The sequence below is a fragment of the Augochlora pura genome, chromosome 10 (assembly GCF_028453695.1).
Source record: "Augochlora pura isolate Apur16 chromosome 10, APUR_v2.2.1, whole genome shotgun sequence".
Taxonomy (NCBI): Eukaryota; Metazoa; Arthropoda; class Insecta; order Hymenoptera; family Halictidae; genus Augochlora; species Augochlora pura.
In genome coordinates, this window is record NC_135781.1 from 30,294,413 (window position 1) to 30,310,123 (window position 15,711).

Below are 15,711 nucleotides of genomic sequence, written 5' to 3' on the forward strand. Positions count from 1 at the left end.
GCCCGGCGAAGATGGCTGGTCTCGCGGCTGGTACAGGTACGAGGCAGGGCTGTTTAGGAGACGCCGTTTAATCTCATCAGAAAATCGCGAATCTTCAGAGTCCCGTGAATATTTCATGGCCGTCATGTGTACGCATAATTCTCGTGCCTCCGCCACTGCTCTGCCCCGGGCTCCGCCCACCGATTTCCCCCACCGCGAGCCCGCGAGCCACTGGCAGGCGGCCACGTTGCACGAGCAGCTCAGCGCAGCAACCGTTCCCGAGTAGATTAATCTCTACAATATTTAAGAAGCAGATAGCTCGAGTAAAAAGCTCCCGTGCAGCCGTTTCCTTTGGATGATTTTTTTCTTTTCGTGGAAATCTGACTTCGCTGATCCAGTCCACGCTTCCCTTTCCCCCGCCATTCCCGCGAAGAAATAAGAGACACTCGCCGTTTCGCCGTTTGATCGTTTTCTATCTCGGCGATCATGTTTACGAAATTCCCGAGCATTCGAATTCTGTCGCGGAACAGAGCACTCGGCATTGTCTTCCACGGTTTGTAATTACCGCGTCCCATCGTTTACTCTGCCGTCGTTTCCAGGTGATTAACCTTATTCAATTAGAACAGCTGCCCGATAAAATCGTTGATTGCTGTACCAACATCCTGAAAGAACGGCGGAACGAAGACCCGGGAAACCATCGATCACCGCGTTTCTCTAATTGTTCATCTGCCATTTTTAACTGTCCTATCCCCTCAAAGACGGTTACACGAGAGATCCTCGACCGATACCTCGTCCATTTAGCCGCGCACTTTAATCCAATAATAATACTTCCGCCCTACAGTTATGTTCTGTCGGTTACAGTTATACTCTATCACATAGTCTACTCGATAGTCAATAAAATCACTCTGATGTCTGCTTGTCACGGAAACATTTCTACGGGAATCTAAAATTGTTGCATTGTTGCATTGTTATTGCACCTCTGGCGTTATAATTAAGTGTCAGACTTGTGAAGAACATTTTATACATAATTTAACAAATACGACTGCCGATCAATTCTTTAAAATCAGAATAAAAGTCTGTCAACAATATCTGAGAATGAAAGTTTAATGAAGACACTCAGGGAATGAAAATCCTCTCGTTTCAACAAGGAAATTATTAATAAATTATTAATAAAAAAAATCGTGGTGCAAGGGTTTAATACGACAATAAAAGGGTGATATACGTGACGACGCAGATCAAACTTTCTCTAACTTTTCCTATACTTGTCCAATAACTTCGCGACACCTTCCCGACGAATCGCAGATATTTCAACCGAATACGCACCTTAATCGTGATTAAAAATCGATTATTGTAATCGCTTTGAAACTTCGAAGCCGTTGAACGCAAACCCGACGGTCCATCGAAGTGTTGCTTCTCGTCAGAAGATTGTATCGTTAATTTAATTTCGTCCGGAAATTACGACATTAATTAATGGGACCCAGGCGCGGGCGGAAAAGAACGACGCTTTGAGACTGCGAGAAAATTATTTTCGTCTCGTTTTACGCCTCGTTTTACGCGAGACAGAGTTTAAAGACAGTCGCACTCTATCGAATTAATTTTCCACCCCGTTCCAAAGGCACTCTCTACAGCCGGGCCATATTTCGATTCTGTACATTTATCCGCATCGGCCGTGAAAAGAGTTACGGCCCTTCGCCAGCCTACCATAAACTAACGGATCAATTTATGCCGTAATTTCGGACGGAAGCAAGTTTACGGGTTTGACTGCGCGCCAAGATATCCGGGGCTCGTCTGCGCCCGCGTTCCCACGCGTCGAAACAATCAAGTGTATCCAAGTTTCGGGGGAAGTTCCGACGAGAGGTTTTCGGAAGCCGGACGGAAACAACGCTCGGTGGAAACGCAACGGTAAACAGTCCCGTATATGTTCGAGACGCGTGGAATTCGGGACGGTCGCTGGCGGGAAGTAATTTAAAATTTCAATTAAAGGGAAATTGATACGATGCCCGTCTAGTTATTTTTATCTGCCGGCGCCGTGGATAGCGAGAATCGGGGACGAAAAGGGGAAAATAGAAAGAGAGGGAGAGAGAGAGGGGGAGAGAGAGAAAGAGGGAGACAGAGAGTGAGATGTGAAGGAACAGAAGTGGATCTTCGTGAAATGGTAATGGGTAGAATCGAGAGGCAGAGAACGGTTAATTGCGTCCCTAATAATGCGTCGACGTGTGCCACGAATTTATATAGTTTATCATGCTTTATTCGCGAGCCGTCGCAACCGTCTGGCTATTTTTCAGCGATCGATGGGAACATTAAACGCGTCCCGCGGATCCCTTGCGTTTCATTTGAACGGGACGAGGAATCGGAATACCTCGTGACTTTTTCACCCGGAAAATCCTATTATAGAGGACCCGATTTTTTCCTCTGCTTTTCCACGCGCCGACGCGTCCCTGCGTTCAAGCGACTGCGATTTCTTGTCGACCGTGTTTCCCGGAGATTTTATCTTTGCGGAAGATCGATATTTCTGAGCGGAGTTGTAAGGACTGGAAGAGAATATGTTTGTCAGTCGATCGAGAAGATCGCAGTCGCCGCAAGCGAGACAACTCAATTTTCGAGTCGATCGACGCCATTTTTGTATATTATATTAATTATCATCCTTCATTCCAAAAAGGAGTGCAACAAACTAATCAAATCTCGCAGACGCGAGTCAATTTTCATTTGCTAAATAATATTCGAAGTCAACTGCATCTTCGTCGATAAATCAAGCGAACTAAACGAAAATAATCGGTCGGCCCATCAGTTCGTACGGATTCAATTTCAATTTAAATATCTCACGATTAATAATTGACGAAAAGATAAATCTTCTATGTCGGTCGACAGCTTTGGTATCTTCCTTTCGATTCGTTCCGGGTGAATAATAAAGTGATTTGTTTCTCGAAAATTAAAGGGCTTACAAGAATGGACGTTTCCGACATTCTTTCCTATTTAATTAAATTCGTAATAAAGCATTTAAATTCTTCAAAAATAATGGAGTGTCAAACTAGCAAGCATAAACACTTGATCGTACGGCGATATGTGTCGCAGATGTCCATCCTTGTCAACTTCATGATTTTTCAAAAATTAATTACATTATTATTAACACGAACACAGGCGCAACGGGAGAAAAGCTATTGAATTAGATATGAGATATAAATGTTAAATAATTACCATGTAGGAAATTTAAATAATAAATGGGATTATGTATATATAGGATTATATATAAATAGGATTATATATCTTTGATATAACCTCGTGTACTTGTGGACCAGACATCGAACGAATCCTTGCAAAAATCTCTTGACCCAGCACAAACCACCGGAGAAAATACCTGTATCGATAATTATCCTTTCCCAATAAACGAGAATTTCCCATTGTCCGCGAACACGTTTCTCCGATGTCCGCTAAAAACTCCGGTAGAACCGTATAAGCTTGTCGGAGAAATCGCGTTCTCCTTCGCGCTTATCCGTCAAGTACACGCGGCCGGAATGAAACATCGCTCTCCGTCCGTGTTTCGCGCATTGTTTCGGCGAGCCGCTCTATCCGGTTGCGAACACGGCAGCGCGAAAATGGGCGGGCAAACTTTTAGGAAGATATTTGGCGATTTCGCGGGGCCGGGAACGCGGGAGGAACCGTGGCTCGGACTCATCAAGCGGGATCAGTTCTCGGGACCAGATTAAGGAGGTCCTTTTCAAAAGAGATTACATCAACAATCCCGAGACACGCCGGCCGGGATTAGAAGCGTTTTTCAATGACAAAGAACCGCGTTCGCGCGCGGACGTTCGTCCGAGTAATGCCGCGGCTTCTGTTTTATTCGACGATCACGTAAAACGGGCCGCGCGCGGCGGTTGCGCGCCGGGAAAGGCGGCGGCGGCGGCAGTGGCGGTCCTGTCATGCGAACGAGTAATTACCGCATTACTAATAATACGTCAGCGAGAATGGATTTACGTGTCCCGCTGCATTAGGGAAATTACCGGAAACGCTGTCGCGTTTATTGTTTGACGCGCTGCATCGATCGCGGTCGCGGACGCGAGATCGGAACAAAGGAACGCGAGGCGAACGTCCGGCGATGTTCGCGAGATTGTTTTAACATCCAGCCATCCGCGGCTGGGCCGATCCGATCGATCGAGGACAGCCGGTTCCGTAGGACGCGTTCTTTGCCCCGTTCGCTTAATAATAATTCGACTGGTGGACTCTTTACGCGAAACTGTGTTTCCATGGGCGAATTCAGAGAAACGTGCAGCTCGCTATTGTTCTCGGCGAACGCGTGGAACAAATCGAAACAAAACGTCGAGCATAATCGAACGAGTCATTTTTAATCAAATTTCGTTTCTTTCGAACGTTTCTTCTTGAAAATGCTGCGCGCAGTGAATATCTAGATTCGCGGTTGGTTAAACCGACACGTCTTTCCCGGGCCCGATGAAATCCTTTTCAGCGAGCATCGAGCGGGAATCGCGATTTATAGGATGTTTGGCAAAATGAAATTTCCGGTGATTCTATTAGTCGGTCCAGAAATTAATTAACGAGACGCCCCGGACGTCTGGTCGCGAGATCGATACAGGCCGGGATTGAAGTATTCGTTACTGTTATTAATATCCATGATCCTTCGCATCAGTACCGGGACGGGGACCGGGTCCCGGCTCTGCTGCTCCTCTAATGAGGACGAAGCCGTGCGAATTTTATAAAATGTTACGCGACGCACGGAACAGTGAATACCGCCTGCCGTCGACGTCTCGTTCGATTTTTGCTAATTGGAAAAATTGACCGATGGCCAGCGAGCTGAAACGCGACGCTCGTAAAGGGAACGAAGTGTTAATTGACGTGTGTCGTTATCGTTGCGGATCTTAACGGGGATTTGCATTTTTCCGCGCCCGTTTACGGGTCCCAGACGATTTCTTATGTGGGGATTATCGACGAGCTCGATGAAAACGTTCGACGCCGCGACGATCTCGTGTGTGGCGACATTAATTTTTAACTGCGTTATGGAATTTCTTTTTATTATAGTATATTTAATACTGTTGGAATTATATATTTCATATTATTATATTTAATATTTAATACTATTAAAATTATATGTTTAATACTATTATATTAAATATTTAATACTATTATATTTAATATTTAATACTGTTAAAATTATATGTTTAATACTATTATGTTAAATATTTAATACTATTATATTTAATATTTAATACTGTTATATTTAATATTATTAGAATTCGTGGAATTTAGAAGAGTTAAGCTAATAGTTACGGTGGATTCTGACTATCTAGTTTCGATTTCATTCGTTAATTAATTTTAATATTGTGAGTATATTTCGCCCGATTTTTCCAGTTGTATTTTGCAAGGCTTGGCGATAAGCAACGGTAAATACACAAAAACAGCGATAAATTCTTCCAACCACGAAAATGAAGCCTCGTCTATACTAATCGCATACAGTGGCGAGCAACGTTGTATAAGCATGGTGCATGCTTCATAGAAATGAAGATGATACTATCAACTGCTCGACTTTATATCTCATGGGATTGATTACACGAGACACGGAGCGCGCGTAGACATTTTTGCTCGTCCCCGTAGAATCGATTTCGCGCGAACGCCAGCGAAACAATATCCCGGTGCTCGATTAAAATCGACTTCTTTGGACGTCGTCGCACGGCTGCTGTAACACGGGAAACATCGACTCACCTTTGTCACGCCGATTGAGGCTTATGTCCTGGCCGTCCTCCCGCCTCCACGTTAATTTCGGCGTCGGGTATCCGTCCGCTTTGCACGTCAGAGTGATGTTCTGATGCTCCCGTACCGCCACCGCGCTCTCGGTAGACAGCGAGTCCAATATGTTCGGCGGCACTTTAAGCAGAAACGAAAACGGAATATGTACTGCGCGCGCTCGGCGGAATTGAAAACCGTTTCATAAACTGTCTCTGCGCCGCGACAAAAATTGACAGCGATAGGGCGCGGAACGGCGCCCAAGACGAGGCGTTCGCCGGATGGAAAACAGCGCGTCGAATATTTCGGCAAGAACCGACCTTCGCGAAGTTTCGCAGCTACACAAAAATGCACTTTCCAGTTTAATCGGTTCTCTGCGTTTATTTCCACCCGCTGACGAGAACCGGCCGGGGAAGCATTTTGCCTTCGAATTTCTGTCCGGCGGCCGTGTCGCGCGCAAAAATATTTTTAACGATTTGTTAATATTCAAGCTGTCATGATTTCGCGGAAACGAGATCCATGAATATATATATGTCTGATCACATTTCGAAGCTTCTGGTACTTTTTTTTCGTGCTACGTCGCTGATAGATTGAGAGGAGGAATTTTATTTTCCATATTTATATGTAATAGATTTTGTTCAAAATACTTATAACGTATCTGACACGATTATATTATGTATTTTTATCTCTTCGTTGGGATCGAAGCTACGGCGCCAAGAGTCTGAACGTTAATTCGCCAGTCTCGCACTAGTGGCGCCTCGAGCTGCTCACTTCACAGTGCTGGGAACAGTTCGCATCTGCAAGGAGCTTGCCAAACGCCGATTAACACGTAATTTAAAGTAAATTGTTACGCGATAATTTCAACGTAACTTTGGTAATGTGGTTGCCGACGAAAAATTATATCGTTCACAGTCGATGTTTCGGTTTAAACGCGGAATGTACGTTACGCAATGGTTCGATGAATGACACAAAGTTACTCTGCTACTACCGTCGGGGTGCTATTTCTACGCCACTGTGTTTTATCGATTTCTTTGCTACGCCGATGCCGAGGTTCGACGGAGTTGGTAAACATGTGTCCTGCGGCACGCGTCGCGACTCCTTTGACTCTAATTCCCGGAAGACAACTCATAATACTATAACACGACGTTTTTAATTTTAAGATTTTAAAACCGAATTTCTTTTTTAACATATTGCTGATAATTTTCTGATTAAAATAAGGCTAAACATAGCACGTTTTTAAACCATCTTTCTGTGAATCTGCAAACCATCTTTTGCGTTATTGGTACTGAGTTTCGAGGAGCTCGTATCTAAACAGTTTCTCAATGTTCAACCATCCTTACTCCGAGGCCTCTTCAAATTCCACGGTTAATGGAAAAAGTACAGTAAACTGTTCCGCTACACGTTCCGTCAAACGCGTAGAATTCTGAATGTCTCGAAATCGAGGCCATCTTTGCGCCTTCCGTCTTAAAAGCGAGCCTATCTCTACACCTACGGTCTCGACACCTCGAAGCCATTTCTACACTTACCGTCTCGAAATCGAGGCTACGTTTGCACCTGCGCGTCGAAATCGAGGCCACCTCTGCACTTACCGTCTCAAAGGTCGGCGAGCCGATGGCGTGTAGAGACATCTACACTTACTGTCCCTCGAATTACACAATACCATATGTAGCGTTGTCTTTAATACTTCTTTTATAATTACGAATCGGTTTTTTTAATGTTTATTTTTCTTCGTAAATAAAATAAAACACTTGATTCGTATAATGAATAAATACGGTGTAAACTATGTCGTGTTTGGTATCATTTTAATTGGAAAAATCTGATCAATATATTAAACAAGTTTGCATGAATAAAAAAATTGGAAATCAAAAATTTAAGTCATCGTTTTTATGCTAGCGTTACATTGTATTCATAGTAATCTACACCGGCACGCGGCGACTGCCTTTCCAGTGTAGTTTCGTTCGCTCCGAGTCTCGTTCTATCTCTTTTGTGAGATGTCCGCAACGATAAAGGCGAGCCGCGAGAATCGAATGACCGTGCCTTCGTATTCACCTAGCGACGATTCTCGATTCCTACTCTGAGACATTCATCGAACCATTACTCTATATTCTACATATCAAAATCCGTTAAAGCGACACGACTGAAGCACGTCCCGACGTCGCGGTCTATCTCTTCGCGGTCTTTGCAAGAAGATTTTTCCAGAAAATGTAAACGACTTTCCTCGAACACGTAAACGGTTTTGTGGAAGTTACAGGAAGACTCGACCGGTACAGTGTTAAACAAGTTTCGCGGGGGCGGCAGCGTCTCTCGCGCGGGAAGCGCTTCCTTTAAGATGGATTTTCGTTAAGGCACTTAGCGCCCTCTCGCTGTATAAAGTTTAATAATTGGCTGCGCGGTTGGTTGGCCATAAGCCGTCGAAACAAGATTAAATATGCTTACCGACGACTTTCAGGAAGCCGACCTGGCTCATCATGGGCACCGTGTTCACTTGACACATGTAGTAGCCCCGGTCGTCCTGCTGCACGCTGTTTATGTGGAGCAGCCAGGTCTTCTGGTTGTCGTGGGACACCTTGAACCGGGGGATCTTCACGACCACGTGCGTGTGAATGGTGAGCAACAATTGCCGGCCCACGTGCACCCACGCCACCTACGGACACCAGAGGAATTACACTTGTACACTTCGAAAGGTTGTGAATTGGAGGTTAATGGGAGGTTGCTTCCAGCGAGCCGCTGAATCCGGTAAGTCGCACACAGGTTTACAATTATTCGGCGCTGTTACTTATAATTATAATAATAATAACAATCAATTATTATTACTGTATAATTAAATTATCATGTTTTCGGTTACATCTGCAATTCAGATTTGTCGGTTAATTAAATTAACACGGTGGTCGTAATTACATTGAAATTATGTTAAAATGCAATTAATACAACTCATTTCGTACGCTTGATGATTACATTTTCTACTGCGCTCCTGATCGATCTGCTTATTTTGTATTGTTTCTGGGAATAGAGATATCTTTTTTAGAACGTGTTAGGAATTAATGGACGATGCTTTTCACCTGAATTATCTCAGTCGTCTTTAAAATTAAAAGAAAGTGTCAAAGGAAAAAATATGTTTGATTCAAAGGGGCAATTAGTGTGAAAGAAGAGGTTTTTCCTGAAGGAACAGTTCTCCTTAATAAAACTAATTTTAAAAAGCTATAACTACTACTAATAAAAACTTGGAACAACTTTAACATTTTCCTACTCTCTCTCTCAAATTTTAAACTATTTCCAAAACTACCCTTAATGCGTACAGAGTATTTTCGCGACACCGTGCTATTCCCGGGAGACTTCCGTTTCCCGATCGCTTCGGATAATCGAGATTCTGCCGTGCCCGAACCGGGTAACACGAGGCGCAAGTATATAAGGCAGATCAGCGCCGGGTCTAATTTATCGAACGTAACACTTCGAATTAGTCCCCTCCGCCCGTCTCCGAATTACAATAGTCTAATCGAATCGCCGGCAATAATCCCCGGATAGATAGAAACGAAATTCGATTGTCGGCTGTTAAAGCGAATTAAGAGGTCGGGGGGGGCCCCGGGGGCGACAGTACGAGGCGTGGCTTGTCGCGACGCCGCGGCAGCTCGTGCAAGGACCTGGTTTACGATCGTCTGCGACGAAGAATCCTTCGGATTCCTTTCGTCAATGGACCGTGAGTCGTTGGGAGGCTCCACAAGTGGCGGGTAGCTCACAATAGCGTGGAAACTGCGGGAGATCCTCGCGTAGAACGAGAAAGAAACGGATAGCGCGAGGGGGGGTGGCGGTGTGGGTGCCGGGAGAAGCGACACCGGCGCTGAGCGGCGCGGGCTGCATCAGAAATGCTATGAACAAACATTATTATGACCGTATTTTACGCTCCGCCTGGCTAACGTTCCCCTAACTAAGCTCATTCCACGACAAAGCTTATGCACTTTCGAGGATTTCTGGGTTAAACTGCCTGGCCCGTTTCATCCCCCCCTCCCGCCTCCGTCGAGCGCGGACCGGCTGAACCGTGTGCTTCTTCTTTTTCATTTCCTTGGCAACGCTCGAGAGAACGCTCGGTTGCGCGAAAACGCCACTTTTCCTCATTTTTACTTTTCCACCGAAGTAACGCAATAACAGCTCCCTTACTCCCCTCCCCACCCCACCGTCTCGGCCGTTTTCTTTACACGGGAACGCCGCTAGTCCCGGACGATGAATTATGACCGGTCTTCTCGTCTCTGCGAGGCTCGATCCTACCCTCTCGCGTTTCGGGTTCATCGAGCGCGCTCGAGCATTCCCCGTTTGAGAACCTCCTTTTAATGTCCTACCATGCCGCGCTCGCGCGCGCGCGCGCGCCCCGGTCTTTCTTTGGAAGAAAAACTAACGAGTACACGGCCGGCCGAATTAACGCCGTAAGTTTCCGCTTGTTCCGTACACGGAAACTGAAAAACAGAGGCACGAGGATAACCGGCACGGCCGCGCCCCGCCTGCGCGACCGCGTCGGCTGCGTACCGAAAGTGCGTTAACCTCCGAACACACCTGGGGGCGGCGAGCTGTTCCCGGTCCGCCAACTCCGAGAACTTTCGGACAAGAGCCGCGCTTTTTTTCGAAAATTTTTAGCGAGCCGCTCGCTCTTCTTGTAACCTCGGTTAATCCAGCTCGTTTTTCCAACCCCTTTGCGCCCGGGGTCGAACTCGTTTCGTTACCTTCCCCTTACGGATTGTGTGCTATTCTATTCAGACTGCAGCTCGCGAACGATTTCATCGAGGTTGGACTGCAGCCAGTTACCATTGTACCGTCGATCTTACTGCTAATTAATTTTATTCGATTTTCGGGCAAACGTGTCTTTAAAGTTACTGTTTTCTTGCATCGAGTCGCCGAGGAAGTTTGATGGAGCTTGCAACTTCTCTGTGATTTTTTTTAACTCTGCTATCGAGGAAGCTATTGTTTTAATGACAACATAATTTGTTCAATACTGTCGATTTTAAATAACGATGATAATAATAATAGCAACGTTTATGATGGTTATGGAACATTTTCTTGATAGAGAAGTAAAAGCGAAAACATTGTTTCCTTCTCTCCCTACCTTTATGCTACTTTATTCGCTGATGGCTTCTATCAACCGCATATAATATTTAATATATTTAACACCCACATTCTTGTTACATACTGGAAATAATATTTATTATAATCAATATCAATAGCGATCATATTTCTTACATTTAATACTTCAAGAAAATACGTTCCCGAAAGGAATAAAATAGAATTTTGAATCATGCTTTTTTCTTCGGTATGGAGTATACCATAATACACCATACACAGTGTAAACTTACAATTTTCGTAGATAATTATTGTCTAGTTGAATAAAGGACCTAGTTCGCAAGATCGATTAACAATTTTCCTCAGCCGAATGTTTTCTTCGGATTAATACTAGTTAGCGGCGCGGTGGTCACTAGCGTCGATTGTTTCGAAACGCTCGATCGATTCTCCGTGGAATCAAGGGTCAGGGATTCATCGCGAGAGATGACCTGATTCGTTGGTTTAATTTGTCGAAAGGATCAAAGCGCCGGCAGACAAACTGGCTGCCAGACGCTCGAAGGAACGTCATATCCGAGGGAGATTAAACCGTGGTCGAACTCTCGGTTAATCCTTGGTTTCGGATACAGCCGCATCGTTCTCTGTGCCGACCCTCGCTTCGCGGAGCTTCCCTCTGTCCAGATTTTCTATGGTAGTCAAGATCCTCCTCGGTTCGTCAAACGCGGCAGTTACGAAAATTCGAGCGAGATTCGCGGATTTTAAACCACTGGAGTCTATACCTTTATGTAGCCTACTATCATTCTTTATATTGGCACCTGTGAAACCAATTTCCGAACTGCTGAAAAATGGCAGTACTCAATTCACCTTTAATCCTCTCACGATGTTTATAGAAAGTTAATGGTGAAACTGAATTCTCCGAAATTGAATAAAACGAATTGGAACGATTGTATTAGGAGCAAGAGAAAGGTTAATAAATTCGCCAGAAATATCGTGAAATATCTATTTCGAGAAACTGCCGAACAAAGCTTGGAATTGTTATAAATATCGTCAATAATACAGTCGTCGAAATATTCCGTCGTCTGCGGGTTAATGGTTCCCCCGAAAGATCGCTCTATTTGTATCGGACGATATAAATTCGTCAGCGGTCGAGCGACGTAACAATAATAATTCACAACGATCTTCATTATTCCATCGGCGAAATCCGAAAGTCAACCCCGATTTTCGGAAAACCGCGCCCGGTTAAATATTCACCGGGAACAATCCGTGAAATAGCCGGCGTCCCGCGCAGTCAGCCGGCAGAAATAATTAATATGAATCGCGCCGTTCGCCGCGGTCAATTGTTTTCGACTCGTATCGTTCGCCGGGATCTCGAAAGCGAGTGCCCCGTGCCGCGCGGACAGAACGGTCTCACACCGGTTCCCGGATTGCCGAAACTGCCGGCAGCTGTCGCTGATATTGGATCAATTTACGATCCCCGAAATCCGATGAAATCTTTTTCCGGGATGAACTGCCCGGTCCTATTAATTAGCTTCTCAGACTGGAGACCGTCGACGCCGAGTTGCCCGATAGAAGAGAACGACGTGCCCGTGGCAATTTTTATCGCCGGCTCGTTTCAAAGTCTCCATTGAAACTCTGCCGGAGTCGGGAAATTCGTTGTGATTTTTGTCAGCCGAGACGTTATCTTTATTAATGATAAATTAACTTTTTAGTGCTCATATAACAGACTTTTGCGGTTATAATGAAATGTTTATTTCCACTGAGCAATCACGGTACAGTGCGTACTTGCGTATTTAGATTTTAATAGGAAATGTCTGCGCAAAAATTTGATACGTCTTACTCGACGAGGGTAAAGTTAATCAAGCCGTGAAAGGAACGAAAAATACTATCCCAGGTCCCCTTTAAGCACGAATAGGCGAGGCCACGGGTACCGTAGCGACATTCGAGCGAACCCCGCGTGACGGCGATTGGGCTCGTTCGGGAAAATATTAGCGTGCTCAGGGGTTCGGTAGTTTGATAGTTATTAGATCGGAACAGTTGGCAGGGAGCTCGAGGAAGCTCGCGAGAAACTAAATCGAGCATGATCGCGGGGAACGTGGTTTCGGAGTGACGCGGGCCAGCAGCTAACGGCCGCTATATTGGCCGTTAAACGGTCCAGAGGAAAAACTCGAGCCGCTTGCGGCCTCAATTGAAATCCCTGGCACCGGTACAAAGTCAGGCTTAACTGCTGCCGCCTAGCAGCTTTTATACCGGGAGGGAGAGAAAAAAACCGCCCCCGCTCGCCATTCCGCTGCCGGGCATTTTCTCGCGATGAAGAACGACCCGGCCGCCACCCGAGCCCTTCCCGCCCGCCGTTTCCATTTTTCCGCGAGCTCGTTTCGCGGTCTCGGGGCTACCGTCGAACCACCGTCGAACCACCGTCGACCGATTCGCCGCGCCGAAACATCGAAACGCGATTAAGTTTTCACCGTTACAGCACAATATTAATCCGAGGCATCGAAAGAAGCTTTCAATTAGCGCGTCGAGCGGCCCGCCGTTGTTCCCGCCACGGTAAATACAAAAACGCGAGCGGTAATTCTTTGCGGGGAGGGGAGCTTTGTCGTCGCGACGCGCGTACTCCGCGCCGTCGTCCATGCGTGACGCAGTCGATTTGCCGAGCTTGTCTCTTAATGCGTGCTTCCAACGGCGTTGATATTCTGCGGAATTAAACCGCGCGCACGGTCCGATTCTTTTCTCCCTTTGCCGTCGGCGTACAACAATGGAGCAACGTTTCCCCGAACGAGAATTCCCGTGCCTTTGTTCCGGCCGAATTAAAACTCGTCGGGCATTGTGACCGTTCAAACATCTTCAAACGGAATCACGCATCGCCGGTAGAGGAAACGCGCGATCGCTTTGCCCCTGGAATAATTAATATCTTCCTTTGACGGGGCGGAACACGCGGATGGACAACCGGGGACCCGACGTTAACAGGATCAGAAATAATGAGAAGAAACGAGAGGAGAAAAAACTGTCGTTCTTCGAACATGTTTTGCTGGTCGAAGGCGAGGACAGTTGGTGATTCAATTAAAGGCAAGGGCAGCTTGCGTCGCTGTCTATCGACGGTCGCGCGCGGATGATTCAATGCGATCTAGATCCGTCGCGCGGCTCGATTGCTTTCGCGCTCGGTTCCCCTGTCCCGACGGCTGTCAAACGGGCCGTGTTTTATTTTATTTCTTTTTTTTTTGTTTGTACCCCGAATGACTGACGTGCACAAAACCGATAAGGGGAAACGAGATTAAAAGAGGGGCAAATAAAACGGGACGGTCGGGTATGAAAACTAAAATAGTGGCAAAACGTGGGAACGGGGAGACGTGAACTGGTAATTGGTGCGCCACGAGGCCCCTGTTCATTCAAGACTGCGGGATGCGTGCGACGAGATGGCCGACAGTTGGAACTTAGCGAGAGTCGAAAGCGGCTACTAATTTATAGAAATGGATATTTCGTATACTGCAGAAGCAATAAGTAGAAAATGATGGTATTATTATTAATACAGAAGTAGTCTGGAAACAACAATTGAGGAAAATTGCTTGGACTTATGATCTAATATAAATTAGAATAATTTTATCTTATGAAATTAGTCAATGGGGAAAGTTTTAAGAACAAGTCATAGCCACTATTTAAAAGAATCTGCAAGAAAAGAGACCGCGAAAGCGTCGCCACATGTATCGAGAGATCGAATGCTGGCAATTTAACGAAACCTTTACGCGAAGTTGTATCGGATCGCGTATCGATTGCGGTTTCGATTGAGCGATATTTCAAGTTGCCTGCGAAGCGACGATCTTCTCGTATGCGACGTGTTTGCAGCAGAGGAGGCAATCCTCGATTTTCGAATAAGGACTACCCGGGGGTGGAGGGACCCTGCCCGCGATGTTCTAATTGCGACGACGAAGTTTAAATCTCGTTAAAGGTAAGGGCGCCTTGCGTCATAATTTCTAATTTCTCCGGAAGCACGAATCGCCCGGACGTGTCCCGGTGAGTGACAGTAATTATCCGAGGGCGGCCTTAGGTGCGAAGTACACGGTCCGCGCCATCTTAACGCCCGCAAACTCGCTGCAGGATTTGCATTCCCCTTTAAATACGTGCTCGAGGAACCGGGTCCCCGTCAAAATCTGCAACGGCGCTCCGTTCCCTCCCGTTGAAACGCTTCCAGATCCGGCAAACGAGATCCCCCGTACGTCGCCATCCCCCCCCGAGACGACCGCCGTCGATTGTCAGCGTTCTCTGCCAAATACAGTCTGCCCGGCAACCCGTGAAGTCCGACCATTTTCTCGGCAAGAAAATCCCGGCTTTCTTAAACGGGGCAGCCAGCCTTCAAAATTCAATAGGCATCCCCGCGGTACTTCGCTTTTTTGCCCCGGCTCCTCCAAGGCTCTTTCAATTCAATGAAACCAATTCTTGGCTTCGAGAAAGCGCGCGTCGATCGAGGCGATAATGCGAGTCATCCTCCTTACACGGGACGATTCTGTAGAACTCTCTTTCCCGAACACGGTGGCACGCTCTTTTACACCGAATTTCTCTATCGTTTTTTTTTAACGCGTTGATTGCTGCAACACCATTGTCCGCGTAACGGAATTGTCTGTCCAAATTTGAAAATGAATTTGCTGCGATGTTCTGCGGCAGGCATTTTAATTTTCCAATTTTTATCTCATTTTTAGTACTTTCGTCGCTGCGTTACCCGTGTGCGGTTCGTGATGGAATTATTTGCTCGGACGGAATTATGTGTCATAGAATTGTATTTTTCAATTTAAGTGCGTTGTTCGAAAAGTAATTTCGTTTCTCGGGCGGGAGGAAAATATCGAATCGATTGTGTGTTTGAAGGGCGAAATTAATTTCTCGGCAATCTAATAAATCGAGTAACACCTGCGCTCTATTCTTTTTATTTCTACGCTGGTTACAACCTGTTTGCTCTTGATTACATCTTACTAA

General features: G+C 45.9%; 1 protein-coding gene across 1 annotated transcript in view; it reads right to left on the reverse strand.

Annotated features, from left to right (window-relative positions):
* The window catches only part of LOC144476050 (lachesin), a 374,265-nt gene that overhangs the window by 92,476 nt on the left and 266,078 nt on the right, over positions 1–15,711 (reverse strand). The window contains exons 3-4 of the mRNA XM_078192608.1: positions 8,146–8,353; positions 5,689–5,850 (exon numbers count right to left, since the gene is read on the reverse strand). Coding sequence (XP_078048734.1) covers positions 5,689–5,850; positions 8,146–8,353 — 370 coding nt within the window. The remainder of the gene's footprint in view (positions 1–5,688; positions 5,851–8,145; positions 8,354–15,711) is intronic.